The sequence below is a fragment of the Phalacrocorax carbo genome, chromosome 19, assembly GCF_963921805.1.
Source record: "Phalacrocorax carbo chromosome 19, bPhaCar2.1, whole genome shotgun sequence".
Classification (NCBI taxonomy): domain Eukaryota; kingdom Metazoa; phylum Chordata; class Aves; order Suliformes; family Phalacrocoracidae; genus Phalacrocorax; species Phalacrocorax carbo.
Window position 1 is genome coordinate 1,375,228 of NC_087531.1, and position 20,201 is coordinate 1,395,428.

The following is a 20,201-nucleotide window of genomic DNA, read 5'->3' on the forward strand; positions in this document are numbered from 1 at the left end:
GCATGTACTCTGTGGGCAGAGAAGTGCGCATGCTTCCGTTCCTGCCCACCGCGCATGCGCAGCGCCGAGCCCGCCCCGGCTGAGGCGAGTATCGGGGCGCCCGGTGAGCGGTATTGGGGGGGGGGGGGGGGGAGGCTGGGAGAGGAACCGGGAACCGTCTGCCTCCGGTCTGGTCCGGGGTGGGGGGCAGTTCCCGGGCACGCGGCAGGGCCTGGTGCTTCCCTCGCCCGGGGTCCGCTGTGGGCCGGGCCGGGGGCTGTGGTGGGCTGTCTCCCCTCCCCGCAGACCCCGGGCGCTGCCCGTGAGGGAGGGCCCCGCCGGTGCTCCCGCCTCACGGAGCCGCGAGCGGACGGGAACGCCCTGCCGGCAGCGGGGCTGTGGCCCCGGGCCCGCCGCGTCCCTTAGGCCTTGCTTTCTGCCCGGGAGCACCGGTGGGTGCTGCGGCCCCAACCCCCGGCGGGGCCCCGCGCTGTGGGAGCGGACGGGGCCTCCGGCCGCTCTGCCCGCCCCGGGGGGCTGCGGGCCCTCGGGCCTCGCTCCTCGCTGGGGCTGGCAGCCCGGCGCAGGCTTGTGCCCGAGGCACCCGCTGCCCTGCCTGTGTGGGACTGGCGGTGCTTCTGGTGGCTCTTGGGGGGTCAGGGCCAGCTTGGCTCTGTTGGGCTCCATTCTACAGCGGTTGTGTCTAAGCAATTTAGTTTCTCTGTTAAATGATACTAAATTAGGGCAGTGATCATGACTCTGCTTGGCACTGGTGAGGCTGCACCTCGAATCCTGTGTTCAGTTTTGGGCCCCTCAGGACAAGAAGGACCTTGAGGGGCCGGAGCATGTCCAGAGAAGGGCAGCGGGGCTGGGGCAGGGGCTGGAGCACAAGTGTGCTGGGGGGTGGCTGAGGGGGCTGGGGGGGCTTAGCCTGGAGAAGGGGGGGCTGAGGGGAGCCCTTCTCGCTCTCTGCAGCTGCCTGAGAGGGGCTGGAGTGAGGGGGGGGTTGGTCTCTGCTCCCAGGTCACCAGTGATGGGACGAGAGGAAACGGCCCCAAGCTGCGTCAGGGGAGGGTTAGGTTGGGTGTGAGGGAAAATGTCTTCGCTGCCAGAGCGGTCAGGCCCTGGCACAGGCTGCCCAGAGAGGTGGGGGAGTCACCGTCCCTGGGGGTGTTTAAAAAAAAAAAACCCACATAGATGTGGCACTTGAGGACATGGTTTAGGAGGCCTGGGGGTGTTGGGTTGGTGGTTGGAATTGATGGTCTGAGAGGTCTTTTCTAACCTTAATGATTCTGTGACTTCAAATGGCTTTCTATGCTACAAACCCAGTTAAGCATTCAGGAGAGGCAGAGCACTTCAGCTCAGCGGCAGTGCCATGCAAGCAGCTGCATCTGTCCCGCTTATAGGACGTGCACTGGGATCTTTGCGAAGCCCCAGCCTCAGGGCGTGCTTATGGGGGTCACTTCACTTTGGGGCCTTGCTCTCCTTTACCTTTGGCGACCTGGCAGGGTAGGTGATTCAGGCTGGCAAACTGCACGGAGGATTGGCAGCCCCCAAGGCCAGCTCTGCTAACAGTGGGAAATTGCTTCAGCCCTTGTTATTGTTTCAGAATCAAATTATGCTCTGGAAGCAGAAGACCATGGGGCTTTTTAGTGGTGATCTCCTCAGGCCTCAGTTTGGCTAGTCCTGGTTAGCTGGAGACATTTTGGTAGCCCAAGTGCCTGCAATGTATTTCCCTTGGCAGGAGCCTTGTGGGGCAGGACTGCGCTGCACAACTCATGCTGGAGAGGGTGAACTGAGGCCTGGAGGGTTTGTGCAAAGCTGAAGGCTTTGAACGCCTTGGCCAGTCCTAAACAACTCCCTTATCCTCCACATTCATGCTGGGGGAAAGCAGTGGAACAGCTCTTGGACTTCTTGTTCATCAAGTTGTATAACTTCTCTCTGCAGCTCTTTTTTTTTTAAAGCTCCAAGAAGTCGAAACAAACTGCTCGCAGCCTCGCAGAATGGCAGAGCAGAAGCGCCTCGCCTACTCCATCATCCAGTTTCTGCACGACCAGCTACAGAATGGGGGTCTGTCTGCAGACGCTCAGGAGAGTTTGGAAGGTAGGTGGTTGTTCGTGTGTCTACGTCTGACAGCCCAGCCCTCGGGGACATTTGGACGCTGTTTCTCTCCTCTGCCTCGTACTTGCCTGGGCTGTTCCTAACATCAAACCTCCCTCAAGATTTGAAATTAATTTGTCATCCGGGGGGGGTATCCAGGGCATTAGGGATGCTGATTGCTTATCTAATTTCTTGTTTCTCTTTCAAAAGCAGATTAGCTTGAGAAAGGGATATACCTGGGATCAAAAGCCTCCCTGACCCCGGGTTTGCGCCTTGAAAGTTTTATCTTAAATGAGGTGGAGGTAGGAGGCTCCCGGTGTAGTGTAAACAGAGAACTTTGTGGCTGTATGGAAGTGTTTTATACTTGCAGAGTGCTTTTCCCATTCTGCTATCAAAATGCTTTTCCACAGCATGCCCTGGAGTATTTATACAGGCTTTTTTCAGAGGGCTTCACTGGTAATGAGAGCACACTGATCTTAAAAGATCCACTTAAGGAGCTCACGCGTTAGTCTTTGGCGTGAACATTAGTCCCGCTGAAAGAGCACAGGCATGTCCGCAGGGCGGTGGGTACATTCCTGGGCGACGCAGGAGAAGAGGGTGGGAGGAGGATGCTTGGTGGAAGTAGGGCTTTATTCCTGGTGCTTTTGGACTGTAAACTGTGGCACGAGTTTTGTAAAGCCAAGCTCTGTTACGTTGCTGGCATTCTGCTCTGTGCTGGGAGCCGCTTCCCGACCCGGTGCACCTGTTGGTTGGTGTCCGTGCGCCTCTGCGTGGCCACAGCGCTCGACAGAGCAGCCACCCTCTGGCAAGCGACTGCTTTCTGAAACGTGCAGATCTCTCTCTGCCACCCGCAGCTGTGGGAAGGCTCATAAAGCCCCAGTTCAGTTAAATTCTACCCTTGGCATGTGCTCCGGAGTCACCTGAGGGCGTGGGGGTTGTGATTGACTTGATTTCCAGAGCTAAGGTTTGCCCAGCTCTGAGGTTTTGGCAAAATTTGAGGATATGGCCCAAACGTCGAGCCTGGTGTGTGGTTCAGGGTGTTTGGTTTTTTTTCCTGGTATATTCAATAGTAAGAAATTCAGGTGCTGTGGGAGGAGGGTAAGTTCTTAGATGGAGTGGGGAAAGCTAATTACCTGACTTCTCTTGTCCAGTGGCCATCCAGTGCCTGGAGACAGCGTTTGGGGTCTCAATGGAAGACCAAGACCTAGCTGTGTCCCAGACTCTTCCTGAAATATTTGAAGCTGCTGCAGGAAAGGTGAGTGAGTGCCCTAAAATATGTGCCGAGTTTCCGTTTGAGCAGCCAAAGCAATGAGCTTTCATTTCTGTGCCGACGCTGCCCCCTCGGAGGTGTGTGGGAGCGAAATGTTTTGGGCTTGACATGCCAGTGCTTGGGAAGGGGGAGCTGTAGTGCATCTCAGTGGGAGTCCTTATTGCAGCGCAGCCTTTTCCCTTTCCTTGTAAGGAGCCTGAACACATCAGAACAAATTCGGAGCCCATCACCCCCTCTGAAGACGACATAGCTGAAGCTGAAAGGCTCAAGACTGAAGGTAACCTCCTCTGTGGCTGGTGTGTAATGAGGTTTAGATGGTAATGGGCAGGGAGGCTTAATTCACTCAGCACCTGGGAAATGCTTGGGGTAGGAAAAAAGCAAATGCGCTCAACCCTTCCATTTCTACTTCTTTCTCTGTGCTCCGGGAGCGTGTGTAGGTTGGCATAATTTAGCTGCTGCAGAGCCTAGACAGACAGCTGGGTCAGCATTTTCTTCTGCATCCCGAGAAGCCCACGCTGTGCAGAACAGGGCGTCTTTCCTGTTGAGCTCTCCTCTGCGTGCTGCCTTTTTCTCTGCCACACAAGAGAGCACGATTAGTGCTGAAGCACAGCAAAGAGCTTTCCCTGAGCCCACGCGCCTGCAGCGCTTTTCAGGACGCAGTGCTGCTTTGGGGAGGCCTCACGTGTGCCCGAGGCGGGAGGGCAGCCGAGGGTGCGATGGGGTTTTGCAGGGTCAGGCAACCTGGAATTGCCAAGGCGCGGGTCCCCTGCCTCGCTGCTGAACGTGCCTCACGCTGGCAAGAGGTTTGACCAGCCAAAGTTGCGAGCGGTTGGTTTCCTCCTTGTTCTATTAAGTAGAACATGGATCCAGGCCTGTTGCTTTTGTTTGTCCCCATTTTTCACTTGTTAACGAGCCTCTCTGCCATCTCTTTAGGAAATGAACAAATGAAGGCAGAAAACTTTGAGGCTGCTGTGTCTTTCTATGGAAAAGCAATTGAATTAAATCCATCCAATGCTGTGTATTTTTGCAACAGGTACTGATTATCTTACTTCACCCTTGTACACCTGTGGTTTTGTTCTTACTGCTTAAATATAAGACTCTTCAACGGTCAAAATCCCTCTTTTATGATTCTGTAGACCGCTTGTTCTGTTGCTTGCTCTTTGTGTGGTTGGTTTTTTAAAGCTCATAATGACATGTTCCTGTGCCTCCTGCCAGCTCTGTGCCCTGGTATCTCTAGATAGGATGTGGGTGTGGAAACAAACGCTATTAGGTATTTGAAGACATATAAGGATGCCAAGAAATGCTGTCTGCTTTTGTGCAATTAACTCCAAGTGGGATAGAGAGCCCAGGTTTGAGAGGCTGTGTTGATAATAAAAACAAAGGAGTGAAATGAGATGAGTTGGGCTCGTTATTGAGAATTATGTAACTTGATGTGTCTGTAAAATCGGGTATGCCAGCAAATTTCCTATTTCCAGTCCTAAGCAGGAGAGTCAGAGTTGGTGGGAAGAATATTGTCAATTAAAACAGACTTTGAATCAGGATTTGGTTTAGTTATGTGCTTATCATGAGTATGTGTGTACAGCTGGCTACATGAATAACATGTCTGCTTGCATGCTAATGACATGGGGAGGTATTTTGTGGGGCAAGGAGCTCCAGCTGGTGCTCTGAGCTGAGCTTTGCTTCAGCTGTGCGACGGGCAGTCCCATGAGGTTTTGGGCAGGTGCCCTGATGTCAATAAGAGTTGTGAGATTGAGGCTTGAATGAGTGTGTTATGGCTTCAAAACCAGTTTTTTTCCCCCTTATGTGGAGGACATCAGGGCATAAGGGAAGCTGAGAGGTGTCTGAGCTAGCGAGTGACACTGGTGTGCCTCCCCGGAGCCCAGGCTTCTCTTGGAAAGTCCATAGGGAGGAGTGAGAGCCTAGGCTTGCAGTAGGAGCAGAGCATGGAGCTGGGTGTTTGGATCACAGCCTGCGCACCTAGATACGGCCTGGATTTATGTCAAGTTCACACTTGACTTTGCCTTGTACAACAGGAGACTATGGAGAGGGAACAGGGGTGACCTCCTTCAGTATGTTCAAGCTGATAGGTTTTTTTTTCTGCTCATCTTTCTCCATTCCCTCCAGAGCTGCTGCATACAGTAAACTAGGAAATTATGCTGGAGCAGTGAGAGACTGTGAAAGAGCTATAGGCATTGATCCAAACTACAGCAAAGCTTATGGCAGAATGGGGTAAGTAAGAGCAGGTGTTTTGTGCCAGAATTTTAATCTCAAAATGCCATGTGGCAGCGATACTATCGTAGTGTTCTGCCCTGGAATGTCATGCAAAATACCTAGTGTTTCGTCTCTGCTGGGGGTGGGGGAGGACTGCAAGTGCTTATCGAACTCGGTGACTTTGTATTTTATTTCCACTTTAATAGCTTGGCCCTCTCCAGTTTAAATAAACACACAGAAGCTGTCGTTTACTACAAAAAAGCCCTGGAGCTGGATCCAGACAACGACACATACAAATCAAACCTCAAAATAGCTGAACAGAAAATGAAGGAGACTCCTAGTCCAGTAAGTTCTGAAACTAGTGCTTGTTATGGGTGGGTAAGATTTAGAAGGAGGCTTCTTCACTGCAAGTGAAAACAGGCGCTGTCTGGCAGGGCCTCGATGGCCTGGGCTGTGTTTAGAACACAGATCTGTACGCAGGCAGAGGGGAGATAGTTAATGAGCCCTGCTGTGAACGTTTCCACTAAAACCCGGAGAGGGTAACCTCTCTTCAGTGATGGAGCACAGTCACCTTGGGCTTATTTGAAAGAGCTGGAAAATGAGACTGATGAGAGAGGAGTGTTTTGAAACAGTAATTTGCCTTAAGCACCCTTCTTAATTAAAGTCACTACCTCTAAAATCCAGCTTTTTTTTTTTCTAGTGACCTGTTAGCAATACCAAAAGGGCATTTTAGGTGTTGTTTTTTTTTTTTCTTAGAGAATTGTTTTCTTAGGCAGAGAAGCCTGGAGGTTTCCTAGCCAGAAAGCTGGTGACTGCACTGCTGGCTTGCTCCACGCAGGAACATGTTAGTTTATCATTTTGAAGGGGGTTTGAATTTTCAAAAGAGTTCTCCAGTGCAAAGGTGACCCAGTGGGTGTGTTTAACTTGGCAGTTGTGATGGGTTACAGCTGCACGTCGCTAACGCGGCTCAGCTGGTGAGAGGGGATCGGTGAGTCAGGTAATGCAGACATCTGCCCTCTGACTCCCCCAAGGAGCCTCATCCCCCGAGGCTGTCTGTGACTTGGAGCTTTCCAGAAAGGGTATGGACAGAGCCTCTTCCTTTTGTCACGGTTTAAGGGATAACACTGGGAGGAAAGTATTAGTGTCCATTGTAATGTGCATCAGGAGGTGAGAGGATGTCATCGTCTGCATGTGGTTTCTTTGTTCTTACAGACCGGAGCTCCAGGAGGATTCGATTTAGCTGGCTTGCTGAACAACCCAGGCTTCATGAGCATGGTAAACTTGGGCACAGATCACAGCCAGGCTGTATCTGGTCTGTTTGGGATGCAATGTGTCAGTATGTGGCGTGGGGAGCTCCTGTGTCTCTTCAGCAGATTTGTTTTCATTTCACTTCTTGGTTTCAGTGTTGCTGTGAAGAAACTGTGCTTGTATTTCATTAAGGTCAAATGAAGAGCCAGTGACTTATTCACAGGCTTCTCCTTGTGATATGCTGCATGCGGAAAGAGTGCCTGTTCTGCATTACCACCCTGTCTTGTGTGTTGTGCTGTGCTTCTCTTAGCTATTTCTGTCCTATTGATCTGTTTCCAACTGTTTCTGCCTTCACTTTGTTTGTAGTTGAATGGCACAACATCTGCGTGTCTACCCTGTCATTTCGGACTAAATAGGGTGTCATTTTTTTTCTCCCCTCTTTAAATAGGCATCTAACCTAATGAACAATCCGCAAGTGCAGCAGCTGTAAGTTTGATCCCATCTTGTATCTCCTCTCTGAATTGCTCGTTTGAGACTCTGTGTGTGTTTGGTGTGTGCAGTAGGTCTGACCTGGTGGGGGCTGGAGGGTGCTTGCGCCAGAAGTAGAGGGCAGCCTTTAAACCAGTCCAGTTGCCTGAGCTGGTGGTGTATTTTGAGTACCCTGGCCTGTGCCAAAGAGGGATCTTGGTATAAACGTTTGCAGGAGGGAGGCAGGATAGATCCTGGAGCTGGGTTTGGGAAGCTTGAGGTCAGTTTGGCTCTGCTGCACAGTGTTTATGTGACCTGGAGGCAGGATTTCACGGCTCCATCTCACTTAGAATGAGAATATTTCCATGCTTTGTGCATCCTTCAGAGCACAGGAAGGCAGCGAGTTAGAGACCTTCTGGAGCTCATCCTTTGATTACCCTGTGAGATAATTGGGCTAAAGGGCTGAACATCAGCTACTGTTCTGGTGTTCAGGCTGTCCCGTCAGCAGATCTCTTTCGATGCAGAGCAAGCAAAGAGCTTGTGTGAGGAAGGGTAGTGTTTTAATTAAAATAAATGTAACACAGGGCTTGCATGCAGAAGGGGGAATCTCTGGGAGTGCAGTAACTGATGTATATTATAAATATTTCCACATACTTTGCGGTTTAACCTTATGGTTGCTCTTCTGCAGTTAATGTACACAAAGCGGTTGCAGAAGATTCCCTTGCAGATAACTTTATAACCTGTGGGGGAAGGTGCCCCCATGATGCCAACATTCCCCTCTCAGCATAAACCAAACACTTTCTCTGGGTTTTTTTCCCCCCGCTCTGAGCGATGACTGTTATTTCCACAGCATGTCCGGGATGATTTCTGGGGGCCACAACGCCATGGGAGCCGCAGGCACCAGCCCCTCCACAAATGATCTCGCCAGCCTCATACAAGCGTGAGTAGGGAGTTGGCTGATTCCCCTTGCCTTGATCAGTAAATGGATTTGGGGTTTTTCTGACCAGAAGAGGGACCTTAATTTAACAGTTGAGGAAGGGCTTAAATGTTGGGTGAAATACTGCTTCTTTTGGTGATGTGAGCCACTTGTCAGAGTGGAGTTTTGGCGATCGGCTGTAAAGAACTTCCTGGCACCAGACTGTGTTTGCGTGTGCGAGGGAACGCTAACTGGGCTGTTGCTTGTTCCCCTTCAGGGGCCAGCAGTTCGCTCAGCAGATGCAGCAGCAGAATCCTGAGCTAATAGAGCAGCTACGAAGCCAGATTAGGAGTCGAACTCCAAGTGCCAGTAACGAAGATCAGCAGGAATGAGCACTCCAGGTGAGGCCGTAGCCGGGAGTGCCGCTGTACTGCAGCCAGCCGAGTGGGAGTTGATGTATTTGGCTGCAATATCCATCTTGTGCCTTAATTTAGCAATTTGGGGTGTCTCCCCTCCGTCCAGGCTGGGTTATCTGCATCAGTATGGCCAGTACTGTGCCTCGGGTGCAAGGCTCAGCCCTGAGGAGCGGTGGATAAGAACTTCCCTTGCATGCTGTCTGACAAATGGGTTTCGCTATCTGGGTGTTCACGGTGGTTAAAGGGACGCTTTATTTTCTTAAAGATTGAATTTGCAAATGTCTTGCCTTCCTGTCTCTGCAGCGCAGTCCGTGGGACCTACGTTCTTTGCTTTAAAAACTGGAAGCCATGTGCGTGTTGCCGTTTCTTGAGTTGGAAGTGTCCAAGAAGGGGAAAAAAATAATGGAAAAAATCCAAATACTTTATATGACCTGCATGTTCAAGACAGATTCACGCTTTCTGTCCCTAGTCTTCGTCCCTGCTCCTCCCCCTCAGCCTTTCCATTAGTCTTTTTTTCTTCTGGAAGATCCAGCGAGCTGAACACAAACCAGCATCAACAGTCTTTCTAAAGAAACTCGGAAAATTTAACTACACTTACATTTCTATGTTATTTGCTACATGGGAATTTTTTAACCCGTTTTTGAAGAACGATGCACTCTTCACTACAGGACGTCTTCACTTTCCTGCCCACGTGCCACTTCAAAGAAGTGTTCCAAGTCCTACCTAACCCCCCTCCTGCCCCGTCTAATCTTCCTGCCGGTCACAAGACGGTAGTGTTTGAGCACTCTGGAGATCGCGGGATCTTCTTGCCTCCAGGAACAGGGTTTTTCTGTTGATTAGATTCGCTGCGTTTCTCATTCAGGTCTGTAGCAACGTTGCCAGCGTCGTTAATACACGGGAGTTTGGTGGTCGCCTCTCAAGGGTTAGTGTAATTGTGCCAGGGGTCTGGGACTGGCCAGGTGGAGCGTGCCCGTGTGCGACGACCCCTTTAGCGAGGGTTTCCAGGTGCACCGCTTGGTTCTTTCCCAGCCCTGACAAAATTTGTCTAGTGTTTAGTAATTATGGCTATGTTGTTGGAATGATCCAATCTGTGAACTAGTCGGGTGGACAGTAAGAAAGATATGATGTTTTTGGTGTTGAAAAGGTTTTTTTTTTATCCTTCTACTTTTTAATCTGTCTTCTATGCATGTGAGTAATCAGCCTGGTTGACTGTGCTAATGGTAGGAATAGAAGGGCGCCTGAGCAGAGAGCAGAAGGAATAAAAATGCCGCTTGGATAGCAAGAAATCAAGTGGCTTCTGGTTCAACATGGGGGATTGGCGAGGAGCAGTTATGCCTCGGCGTATAGCGCGTGAGGCGCGGGGGAAAAGCTCCTGTGGCCAACGCGAGCAACCCGCTGCTTTCCGCCCCTCTAGAGTTACCCGTGTCCATCCTTGGGCAAACAGAAAGCTCTGGCCAGTTCCCCTGGAAGTCAGTAGTCGAGGCCAGAGGCTTTTTTTTATCAACCTCAGAACTGTTTTTAAGTAGTCACTCGATTGCGGTGGGGAAGGCGTGTTCACAGCCTGACCACTGGGCAAAAAGCATCTGGTCCGAAGGTGGGTAGGTGTGAGATGGAAAGCGCCCTTTGGGGGGCCCCGGTAGTGTGAACGAGCAGGTATTTCTGAAAATTAATACTGAGGGGAAGAAAATGGTTTGTAAATGCTTCATAAAGTATTATGTGGTTAATGTAACTTGTGAAGAATAAAATATTTGGACACTTTCTTTGTTATCCCTCTTGCCCGGGTGACTGAAGCATGACGCGTGTGCCCGGGGCACCGACGCATGCCCGAGCCAGCCTGTTTCTGGCACCGCTGACGGCAAAGGTTTGCACGGGTCTCTCAGGGCCGTGGCCGCCGCGAGGCACAACCTGCACAGGGGTTTCATCCCCCTCTTCCAGTTCTCTTGTTCTTCCCTGCTGAAAGGCTCTTCCCACGTGTTTCTGCAGCACAGGAATGGGAACTCGTGCTTTCCGTGCCTGCCTCCCCTGCTGCCTTCAAGTTCTCTCCAGCTGTGTTCTGTAACCTAGCACAAAGAAACGTTTTGGGACTGCAGGGCAGTGGGGAAAGAAAAAAGCTCAAGAATTATTGAAAAGAAAGGGAACAGATTTTTTTCCTCCTTTTTCGGATCATTTCAGGGCTGTTCCCCTCTGCCCTTACCCTCCTTGCTCTCTGGTAGCCGTAGCTCTATCTCCTCTTGTCCCTCAAGGGCTTTTCCTTCCACTGCCTTCAGCTCTCCAGGGGAAGCGCTCCTGCCCTTGCAAGGCTGTGGCCAGCCCTCGACGGAGGAGGAAGGAGCAGGAGGCCGGTTCTGGTGATGGCGGCTGCGCTCAAAGCGGAGAGCTGGCACCCTGCTTTTGGCACAGCGGCTCTCCTTCCACGCTCCCGTATTCCCTAACTCCTCCAGGGAGCGTGTCGACAGCAAAAAATCCTGATTTCTTTTAGGTTTGCTTCTGCTCTCCAAGGCCTTCTGCGCTTAGCAGTTTGTGCTGTTTTAACCAAATTCACATGTTTCTTCAGCAGAAAGCAGCTGAAGCCCTGCAGGAAAAGGCGGGGGGGGGGGGGGTGGGCGCTGCCGTGCCTTGGCTGTGGGTTTCCCGGGCCGGCTCCAGGTGATCCGACCCCGCTCTGGTGGTGGCGGCGGCGGCTCCGGCCCGCTCAGCACCGCCCGCACCGGACAGCTCTGCGGGGCCGGCGCCGGCCCGGAACCTGCCGCCGCTGTCCGCGTTTCCCCACGGCCGCTACTCGGCGGCGCACCTCACGGCCGAGGCGGACGCTAGGAGAGGCCAGGGCGGGCTAACGGGCGTCCCTCTCGGCCAATGGGCAGCCGGTTTTCCCGTCGCGGCCAATAGGAGGGCGTCGTGGGCGGGCGCCGTTGCGGGGGGCCGCCCGGACGGGGGCCGAGCGGGAGCCGGCGCGTGAGTGTGGGAAGGGGGCGGTTGCCGGGGTAACTGGTGATGGCGGTCAGGGTGAGGGGGGGCCGGGGGCGGTTCGTTGAGGTAATGGCGGGGCTGGAGGGAGCGGGAGGCGTTATGGGGGTAACAGCGGGCCTGGGGGGCTGGTCCGGAGGTACTCGAGGGTCGGTGGCGGGGTTTTGGGGTGCGGGGGGAGGGAGGCTCCGGGCTGGGCCCCGGCCCTGAGGGACACCCCGCCGACCACCCTCTCCCAGCAGCCCCAGTTGTGTGTCCCCCCTTCCCTGCACCCTTTTGGGGTGCTCAAGCAAGCTTCGGCCTTCTCTGGCGGCCTGGGAGGAGCCTTCGCCCCCCCAGCACCCACTTCTCCAGGGTGGTTCCAAGTGGGTTCAGGTGTTGGGAGGTGCTGGGATAAGCACGGCTCTGGGGGAGCCCAGCCCGGTCACTGTGCACCAGCAGGCAGCATCATGCTGTCTTTGGTGTGTCGGGGGCACCATGAGTGTGTGTGTTTAACAGAAAAATTGACATTTAAAGGATCGCACATAAGGAAACCCTTTTTTTCCCTTCCAGAGGGTGCTGTCCGCTTTATCTAATAGCCACTAAGCCAAGCAGTACCTGTGCTGGGTTAATTCTTTGTTATAGAAGTTTTCAGGCTGATGAAATAATCCCGACGTTGGCGGCGCTGGCTCCTGAAGGCTGGGCTGTCGGAAGGAGCAGGCAGGGAGAAACACAAGGTATTTCTTGTACTTAACCGCTTCGGTTTTTGCTAAGCTGCTTTCCGCTGCCTCGGGTCAGGGGGCACTGGAGGGCAGCTGCTCCACCTGCTGTCGGCAGGCTGAGGCTTTAGGCTTTGGAGGCTGTTGCTGGGTTTAAAAAAAAACAAGAAAGAAAAAAATAAATCAGGTTAGGGGGTTTCTGAATGTCAGAGTGGAAGCCAGGCATGTTCCAGAGGAGGCGTGAATTCTGGAAAAGGTGGGTTTTTTTCCCCCCTCTGCTCTGTCCCGGGAGCCGTCTGCCTGCCTAACGCAGCGGGCGCGGGCGGTGCCTTCGCACCCAGCAGGTGCGGTCGCAAGCTCTCATGATCTGTGATCCCCAGGCGCCGTCACTAATGTCGTTTTTCCATGAGAGTTCACTTGAGAATTTGAGAAGCTTGGCGTAACGATGCACCGTCGCCGTGCGAGGTGAAATCCTCGTTGTTCTGTTGACGCTGAAACGGCAGTGCGTGCCTTACAAAGGCGGCGTGACTCATTAGCTGTGTCAGCACGGCGCTGACGAGCGTTGGCAGCCCTGGAGTCGACGTCTCTGGAGAGGGAGCCTGCTCGTCAGCCGCAGTGACAGGCTGCCTGCTGCGGAAGCCCTGACAACGTACACCGAGGTTTCAGGTTCTGGACTTGTTCAGACCTGGCTCGTCTGCGGGGTTCACCAGGGAGCGAGTCGATTGCTGTCACCCGAGCAGGGTTTGCTTCTGATGAACGTCGCTCCCCGCCAGCGCCTGGCTGAGAACCAGAGCTGCTGCAGATGGCCTGGCCGCCATCACCTCCTTGTTTGCTCCCACTTGACCTGCAAACTTGGAAAAAGGCTTTAAACTCCCTCACCAAGTACAGAGTCATCCCATCTCCCACTTCCCTTCTAATAAAAGCGCCATTTATGCAGCCCACTGTGCAGAAATGGTGATAGTGATTAATACTGTCAGCCCTCAAGGGAGACTTTAGCCTCAGGAATCTTTTGTATTAAAATTAATTTGCCGCTCCAACAAGCAGGTATCCAATTATTTACCTTGTCCATCACGGGCGTGGGTGTCAGTGTGGCTGGAAGTGTTCTGGCTTAGTTCGTTACCCCAACACACGCTGCAGCGTCTCGTCAGTGCTTGGGGCTCTCTGGCAGCCCGTAACCTGGGTGACCTGCAGGAGAACCTTCTCGAGGTGCCATCGATTTGACTTTACGAGTCAATTTGGTGCAAGCTGTAAGTGGAACCCTCTGAGGTGCTGGCTGTGCTGCCGCAAGAGCGAGCAGCGGTGGAGGGACCTGTTTGCATGTATGTATTTTTATAAATAGATTTAATATTGTTATTTTGTAAAATGATTTTAGGAAAACACATTTCACTGCCAGTGCCCGTAACCTGAAGGGAAACGCTTTTATATGTCAGACTGGGTCAATTGTGGTGACCCAGGCAACTCAAATCTTGCATTTTTCTTTTGTATGAAACGATCTCTGCTTCCTCTTTTGTTACACCTTATGGACATCAGAGAACCTTGCAGTGAATTTCTCCGTAGGGTTTCCCTTTAGAGACGTGCGTTACCTGTCGGCAGTCGAAACTTCCACTGACTCCTGGTGCAGAGCAACCAACCAACTGTTGAGGCTGTGACCCACCCTGGCGAGATGGTGATGGTGGCTCAGGAAGCCGAGCAGGCATGAATCTAATAGTCTCTAGTTTCAAGGGCAGTACAAAAAACCCCCTGTGTGAACATTGGGGATCTTTAAGTTTATTTCTGGTTGATAAAAAGCCACCAGCTCATGCCCATATTAATTTCTCATGGTTAAAAACCAAAGGCTTGATTCTTTGGTTGGACTTGTGTGGATGTTATTGCAAGATCGAGTGTTTCATGTCTGTCGCTGTGCAGGTGTGTCAAACAAAGCCTCTAAAAACTGAGGCTGTGCCAGTTTTGTGCAGCCAGTACAATTCTTACAAGTTTTTTAAGTTAGTGGCTGCTGCAGTTATGTTTTCTCTTCTCTGCTGTTCCTCCAGCCCGCTGCACATGAGGTGCTGCCACTGTTGACTCCACCCGTTGCCTCTGGGGCATTAAGGTGATTCCTGTAGGGAGGCTGGCATGTGCTTTGGGATGCAAGGTGCTCTTCTGCACAGTATATATGCCTGTATAGAAAAATCTCTCTTGTTTTACTCCCGTCCACAGGTACTGAGCCCAGGAGCACCTTTCCCTCGAGGTCTGGCTGTGCCGCCGCCTGCCGATGCACCCGCTCTAGCAGCGGCCGGAGGGACCCCCGCCGGCCGCCATCCGCAGGGCCCTCGGCAGGGAACGGTCACCAGGAGGCACCATGAGGGTCGTGGTCACCAAAGTGCTGTGTCTGCTGGGCATCTGTGTCCTCATGCTGGCTGGGTCCCTTCTCCCCGTCAAGATAATTGAAGCTGATTACGAGAAAGCTCATCGCTCCAGGAAGGTTCTTGCCCTCTGCAATTCTTTTGGAGGAGGAGTCTTCCTGGCCACCTGCTTCAACACCTTGCTGCCTGCTGTGAGAGAAAAGGTAACTGCTTATGAGCCTCTTGCTTACGAGCAATTTTAATGAACCTGTGCTGCTGTTAGGGTCCCCTGCACGGGCGGGACTGCCCTCCCTTCCTTTCTCCCGCCTCCTGCGGGAGCTCAGGCCACCAGAGCTCTGCCCCTGTGGACATGGGGGCGAAGGGTCCGTGTCTTGTCAGAGTGGCCCTCGAAGCCTCCTCAGAAACGCTGTGCTGTGCCTGGTGTTTCAGATCACGAGGGCGAGCTGCGCCCGCCTCCCATTCGGCTACTGCTGACTGCCTGGGTGGAGTAACTGGAGATTTCTTTGATGCAGAAGGAGGCTGAGCATCACCTGGGGTGTGAGGCTCAAGATCCTGACATCAAGGCTGTGGTTAAAGCGCTTCCAGGCAGCCACTGACCTTCCGCTGGAAGGGAAACAGGTTCCCGGTCTCTTCCGCTGAGGCCTGTATACAAGGGTATTAAAGCATCATGGATCGATTTAGCGTCGTTAAGAGTTGTGTGAACGCAGTGGGAATATTTCCCCTTAGAGGGACAAAGGTGATTGATTCCCTGTGGGTTGTTTGCTTCATTCCAGCTCAATGAAGTTCTCAGGCAGGGGAACGTGACCACGGACTACCCGGTGGCCGAGACCATCATGATGGTTGGCTTCTTTGTGACGGTCTTTGTGGAGCAGCTCGTCTTGACCTTCCAGAAGGAAAAACCCTCCTTCATTGACTTAGAGACCTTCAATGCTGGTTCAGACGTCGGGAGCGACTCTGAATACGAGAGTCCCTTCATCGCCTCTTCCCGAGGGCACACGTTGTACAGTGAACACGGTCACCACTCCCACAGCCACGGCCTGAATATCCAGGAGCTCTCCCGCTCCGGCCCCTTACGGCTCATCGGGCTGGTGTTTGCTTTGTGTACGCACTCCATCTTCGAGGGTCTGGCCCTGGGCTTGCAGGAGGAGGGCAGCAAAGTCATGAGCTTGTTCCTAGGAGTTGCCATTCACGAGACGCTGGTAGCGGTGGCACTGGGCATCAGCATGGCCAAGACCTCGCTGCCGCTGAAGGATGCTGCGAAGATGGCTGTGACGGTGAGCCTGATGATTCCTCTGGGCATCAGCATTGGGATGGGGATCGAGAGCACCCAAAACGCAGCCAGCCACATTACTTCCCTGCTCCTGCAAGGCATCGCAGGGGGAACTTTCTTATTCATCACCTTCTTTGAGATCCTGGCGAAGGAGTTGGAAGACAAGAACGACCGTCTCTTGAAGGTTCTCTTCCTGGTGCTGGGCTACACGGCTCTGGCTGGGCTGGTCTTCTTCAAATGGTGAGCACGAGAGCGAGGGGAAGCAAACCTCACCTCCTTCCCTTGCAACAGCACCGGAGATGAGCCTCCCCTTCAGCCAAGGGGGACAGTGAAGCTCAACGGCCATGTGAAACGTCATGGTATTTCCATATTGACCTGAAAAACGATAATTTCCTCCGGTGTCCTCAGAGGGAGAGGAGTGTCCCGGTGTAGGTGTCACAAGGTGTTGTCCTTGTGGGCGCAGCAGCTTGTGCAGAGATTAATCAACACGAACATTAAGAACGTGGTTCTCGGGCTGCCTGCAAAGAGCTCGTCAAGCGTGTGGTTTCCTGTTAATCTGCGTAGCCACCCCCCTCCCTCCTTCCCCTCACACCCATTGCAGAAGCCGTGGCTGAGAGTCCGCTTCCTTCGCCCTCGGGCTCTCCGAGAAGGTGAGAAACAGAAACGAAGTCAAAAGCAGGTAGGATCAGGGATTGCGCAGCTGCACTAAGCTGCTTTTGCTAGCTTAGTTTTGAGCAAAACCTGGTCGTAATAGCTGCCAAAAATAACATCCCCTCCGGGGCCGCTCGGCGTGCCTGGTGCCACAGCTCCCCCGAGCAGAGCTTCCATTTTAACCCACAAGTGGCTCTGGGAGCTTTTGTTTCTCAGAGTGATTAACGGAAGAAACGAGGCCAGGCCTCGTCCCGTGCTTCGTTCTCTACATCTCATCCATATGTTGAGCGTTCCCTAAGGAAAACCTCCAGCAGTGTGCTAACGTATCATTTGAATATCCTGCTGTCCCTGTCCACAGGCCCTTCCGCAGCGCTCCCAGAACCCAGGATCCCTTGGTTTTTTGTAAGAAACGGGCAGCAGCGATTTCCAGCATTAATATTTTAGGGCAAATGCTTGTGTTTAAATGGTCTGCAGTGAAATGGGTTTAGCAGTCGCCATCAAAGCATCTTCAGGGCTGCTCCCAGAGCCTCCACTCTCCCTGCCAGCGGGCTCACGTGGCGGTACGGATGTGCGCGAGAGCTGCGCTGCAGAGGCTTTGCAGGGCGATCTGTCGGTGTTTTCAAAGGAGAGAAATCGCTTCCCTGGGGGTTTATGAGGTTGTGGAAAGGCTGATTAGAGGCGCTTGCAATCTGAGCAGATCACACCGTGTCTCCAGAGCGCGGCCCCCAGGGAAGCTCAGCGTGCTGCGGATCCCGTCGTGATCCTTCGGATTCGCCCTCCTGGACGAGGAGCTCGGATCAGAGCCTCCCTCCCCGCTCCCTCCCGTGGCTGTAACACAAGAGAGCGGCTCCCGCTCCGCAGCCCGGCAGGGTAACGTGGCCGCGCTCCTCGCCGGCCTCTCGCAGGGAATGCATTTTAATTAGTTGTAGCTTTCGCTTCTCCAGCCGCTTCCGCAGGCAGAGCAAAGCTTTTGGAAGCGCTGATGGAATTATAACGATGTAGAGCGGGCTTAGCCATGGCACAGTCCCTGTTATCCTGATCCAGGCGGGAAGAAGGATGGGTGAGACTGTGAAGGAGCATCTTGGAGCCAGTGGTTGGCACAGCTGCAGCATATGGAGGCTGATGAGGATCATCTGACAGTTCCTGGTGCTCGGTATCTTAATTGCTGCAGCATACCAAAGTCAATTAATCTTGCTTTGAAAAACCTGGAGTGGAAGGGGGGAGGGAGGGTTATTTTAGGCCTCAGATGACACAAATTAGCAGGGCCTGATGAGAATGTAATTTGCCTCGATGTGGTAAACCTCTGTGTGTTATTTCACTCCTCGCAGGCAGCTCGTGCAGGGCAGCTTCGCTCCCATCGGGTGTTTCTCCACGCCGGTGGTGGTCCTGGGCAGGTGGGACGAGAGGGGAGAGGCAAGGAGCGATGGGGAGCACAGCGCCGAGCGTTCCCTCTTGGGCAGAGCTGCTGGGTTCCTGCCTCTGCCTCTTAGTTTCTGCAGCTAATGCTTTCCTACAAGGTTTTTTTTCCCCACCCCCCATATCTGGGCAAATGCGAGCGCTGGTGAAGGCAGGGCCCCGCAGTCACAGTGTATCCCACCACCTCGTTCCCCTTGTCTCATCTTCCTCGTCCTTCTTCCCGCCCGGCCCCATCTGCAGCCCAGGGGCTGATGTACTAAAGCCAAGACAAGCTGTTGATGTGAGGAGATTCCTTAACCAGTGCCCGAAAGATCGTTGGGGATCTCATCATGCGAGTGGGGATCGGGGATCCCCCGCGCTCCCTGGGGCTATAGTCAAGCCTGACAGCAGGGGGAAGGCGCTGCAGCCTCCATTTTCTGTTTCTGCTGGTGGATTATTGGAGAGGGGAGCAAGAGGGGGGGTCATGAAGCACTTTGAGATGCTGAGCTGTCGCCCCTCTTCCCGCCTTGCTGAGGGGGGCTCAGTGATGCCCAGGGGGGTTTATTCACCCATGCGCGGCAGCGTGTCGCGCTCCTGGGTTGCTTCAGGAGCAGAGAAGGAGGAGCCCGATCTGCTGCTCCCAATAAAGGCTGTGGCCTTCTCCCCTTTGTGTCACTTGTTTATTTGAAGTCCCCCATTGCTCCACCGGCTGCTCGGTGCGTGTCCGGATCACGCGCCAGGAGCACGTGCACGGCCCTGAGGTGGGCTGAGCCCCCCGAGAGGCAAATCCCACGGCGGGACCGGGTGGGCGGCAGCGTGGGGCTGCTGGCTGGACCCCCACGGAGCTGCCCCGAGCTCGGAGATGGGGGACAGGACCCTCCAGTCCCCCCTTCTCCCACCCTGCTCGGCATCGGCGTGATTCAGCCCTGCGTGTGCAGCTGGCAGCGTCCCGTTGTGTCAGGCTTGGCGGGGAGCTGGGGACTGAATGAAACGGAGGAGGAGCCGCAGCTAAAATGATCAAGGAAACTCATTCATTTCCTCTAACGAGTAGTATCCGTCCAGCTAACAGCGCTGCGGGCACTGCAGGGATGGGGGGCTGCCCGGCGGGGTGGCCGCCCAGGGGCCTGTCCCCAAGGGGGAAGGCTGGTGTCCTCAACGGGGGGCCTGGGGGAGTGGTGGCCGTGGCCCCCCCTTGCTCCCGTGGGTCCAGCAGCACCTCCATGGGATGCGTGGGTGCTGCCGTGGCCCTGCTCCTCTGCTGGCAGCTATTAATAGCAGCTGCGGATTTTAATTGCTGCCACTCAGGAGTGAGTGTGAGTCACCCAGCCCGGCCTGGCAGCCCCCAGCCCCACTCCCCAGCGCCGGCAGACCCCAACCCTGGCAGGGGCCTTGAACTCCCGGGGCCTGTGGTCGCCTCCAGCCCCACCGTCCCCCATGGCGGGGTGGGGAGCCGGCTTTCCTCCAGCAGCAGCTCTCGGGGGGCTGCGGCTCAGCTGTAGGACACTCGGAGCGGGCACTGTCCCCTCCGCAGTGTGGCCTCACTGGGGACGGTCAGCCCTTGAGCCCGTACCACTGAACTGCTCAGGCCCTGATCCCGCTCGGCTGGCATCGGGGAGGTGGGCTGGGGGTCCCACAGCCCCCCCCCGGGTGCCACCCAAGGACCCCCAGTGTGTCCCCTCGCAGGGGGGTGGTGGCCTGGGTGCTGCTGTGAGGGGCTGCCGGGGTTTTGGGGCTCCTGAGCCCGCTCTGCCACAGCACCCAGTGAGGGGATGCTGCCAGTGGTGACAGAGCCCCTGCGGTGCCACCAGGCCAACAGCGGCCACCCCCTGCTGCCATGGGGGCTTACGCCACCCTGCCACTGCCTGCGCCCTGCCAGCTCGGGGTGTCGGCGTCTGTCTGTCCTGTCTGTGTGTCCCTGTGTACCCTGTTGCCATCTGCGGGTCTCTGTCCCCATCCACATGTCCCTGCGCTGTGCATCCGTGTCCCCCTTCACACATGTCTGTGTCTCTACCTGTGCCGTGTCCGTGTGTGGTCCCTGTCCATCTGTCCCCTTCCCATCTGCCCATGTCTGTCTGTCCCCTTCCCTGTCAGCCTGTCCCTGTCTGTGCATCCCATCCCTGTGTATCACGGTCCACCTGTCCCCATCCCCATGTCTCCCCATCCTTGGCCATCTGTCCCTGTCTGTGCATCCCCATCCATTCTGTCCCTGTCCGTCTGTCCCCATCCCTGTCAGTGTGTCCCCGTCCCCATCTGTCTGTCCCTGTCTGTGCATC

General features: G+C 54.3%; 2 protein-coding genes across 7 annotated transcripts; both read left to right on the forward strand.

Annotated features, from left to right (window-relative positions):
• Positions 1–66: 66 nt before the first annotated feature.
• On the forward strand, positions 67–10,375 carry SGTA (small glutamine rich tetratricopeptide repeat co-chaperone alpha). The gene is made up of 12 exons (XM_064469354.1): positions 67–84; positions 1,927–2,082; positions 3,231–3,334; positions 3,542–3,626; positions 4,283–4,382; positions 5,474–5,578; positions 5,767–5,905; positions 6,773–6,835; positions 7,257–7,294; positions 8,127–8,216; positions 8,470–8,593; positions 8,912–10,375. Exons 2-11 carry the CDS (start codon positions 1,983–1,985, stop codon positions 8,582–8,584), a joined length of 939 nt encoding a protein of 312 aa, XP_064325424.1. The 5' UTR covers positions 67–84; positions 1,927–1,982; the 3' UTR covers positions 8,585–8,593; positions 8,912–10,375.
• Positions 10,376–11,502: 1,127 nt separating this feature from the next.
• Positions 11,503–18,598, forward strand: SLC39A3 (solute carrier family 39 member 3). Of its 6 annotated transcripts, none has more exons than XM_064469355.1 (4): positions 11,503–11,560; positions 12,125–12,288; positions 14,467–14,815; positions 15,386–18,598. In XM_064469355.1, exons 3-4 carry the CDS (start codon positions 14,609–14,611, stop codon positions 16,124–16,126), a joined length of 948 nt encoding a protein of 315 aa, XP_064325425.1. In that variant the 5' UTR covers positions 11,503–11,560; positions 12,125–12,288; positions 14,467–14,608; the 3' UTR covers positions 16,127–18,598. The 6 variants fall into 6 exon arrangements, with proteins under 6 accessions (XP_064325425.1, XP_064325428.1, XP_064325429.1 ...); XM_064469358.1 differs by having other exon boundaries at positions 11,560–11,589; XM_064469359.1 differs by lacking the exon at positions 11,503–11,560 and adding an exon at positions 11,594–11,611.
• The last annotated feature ends 1,603 nt before the right edge of the window (positions 18,599–20,201 follow it).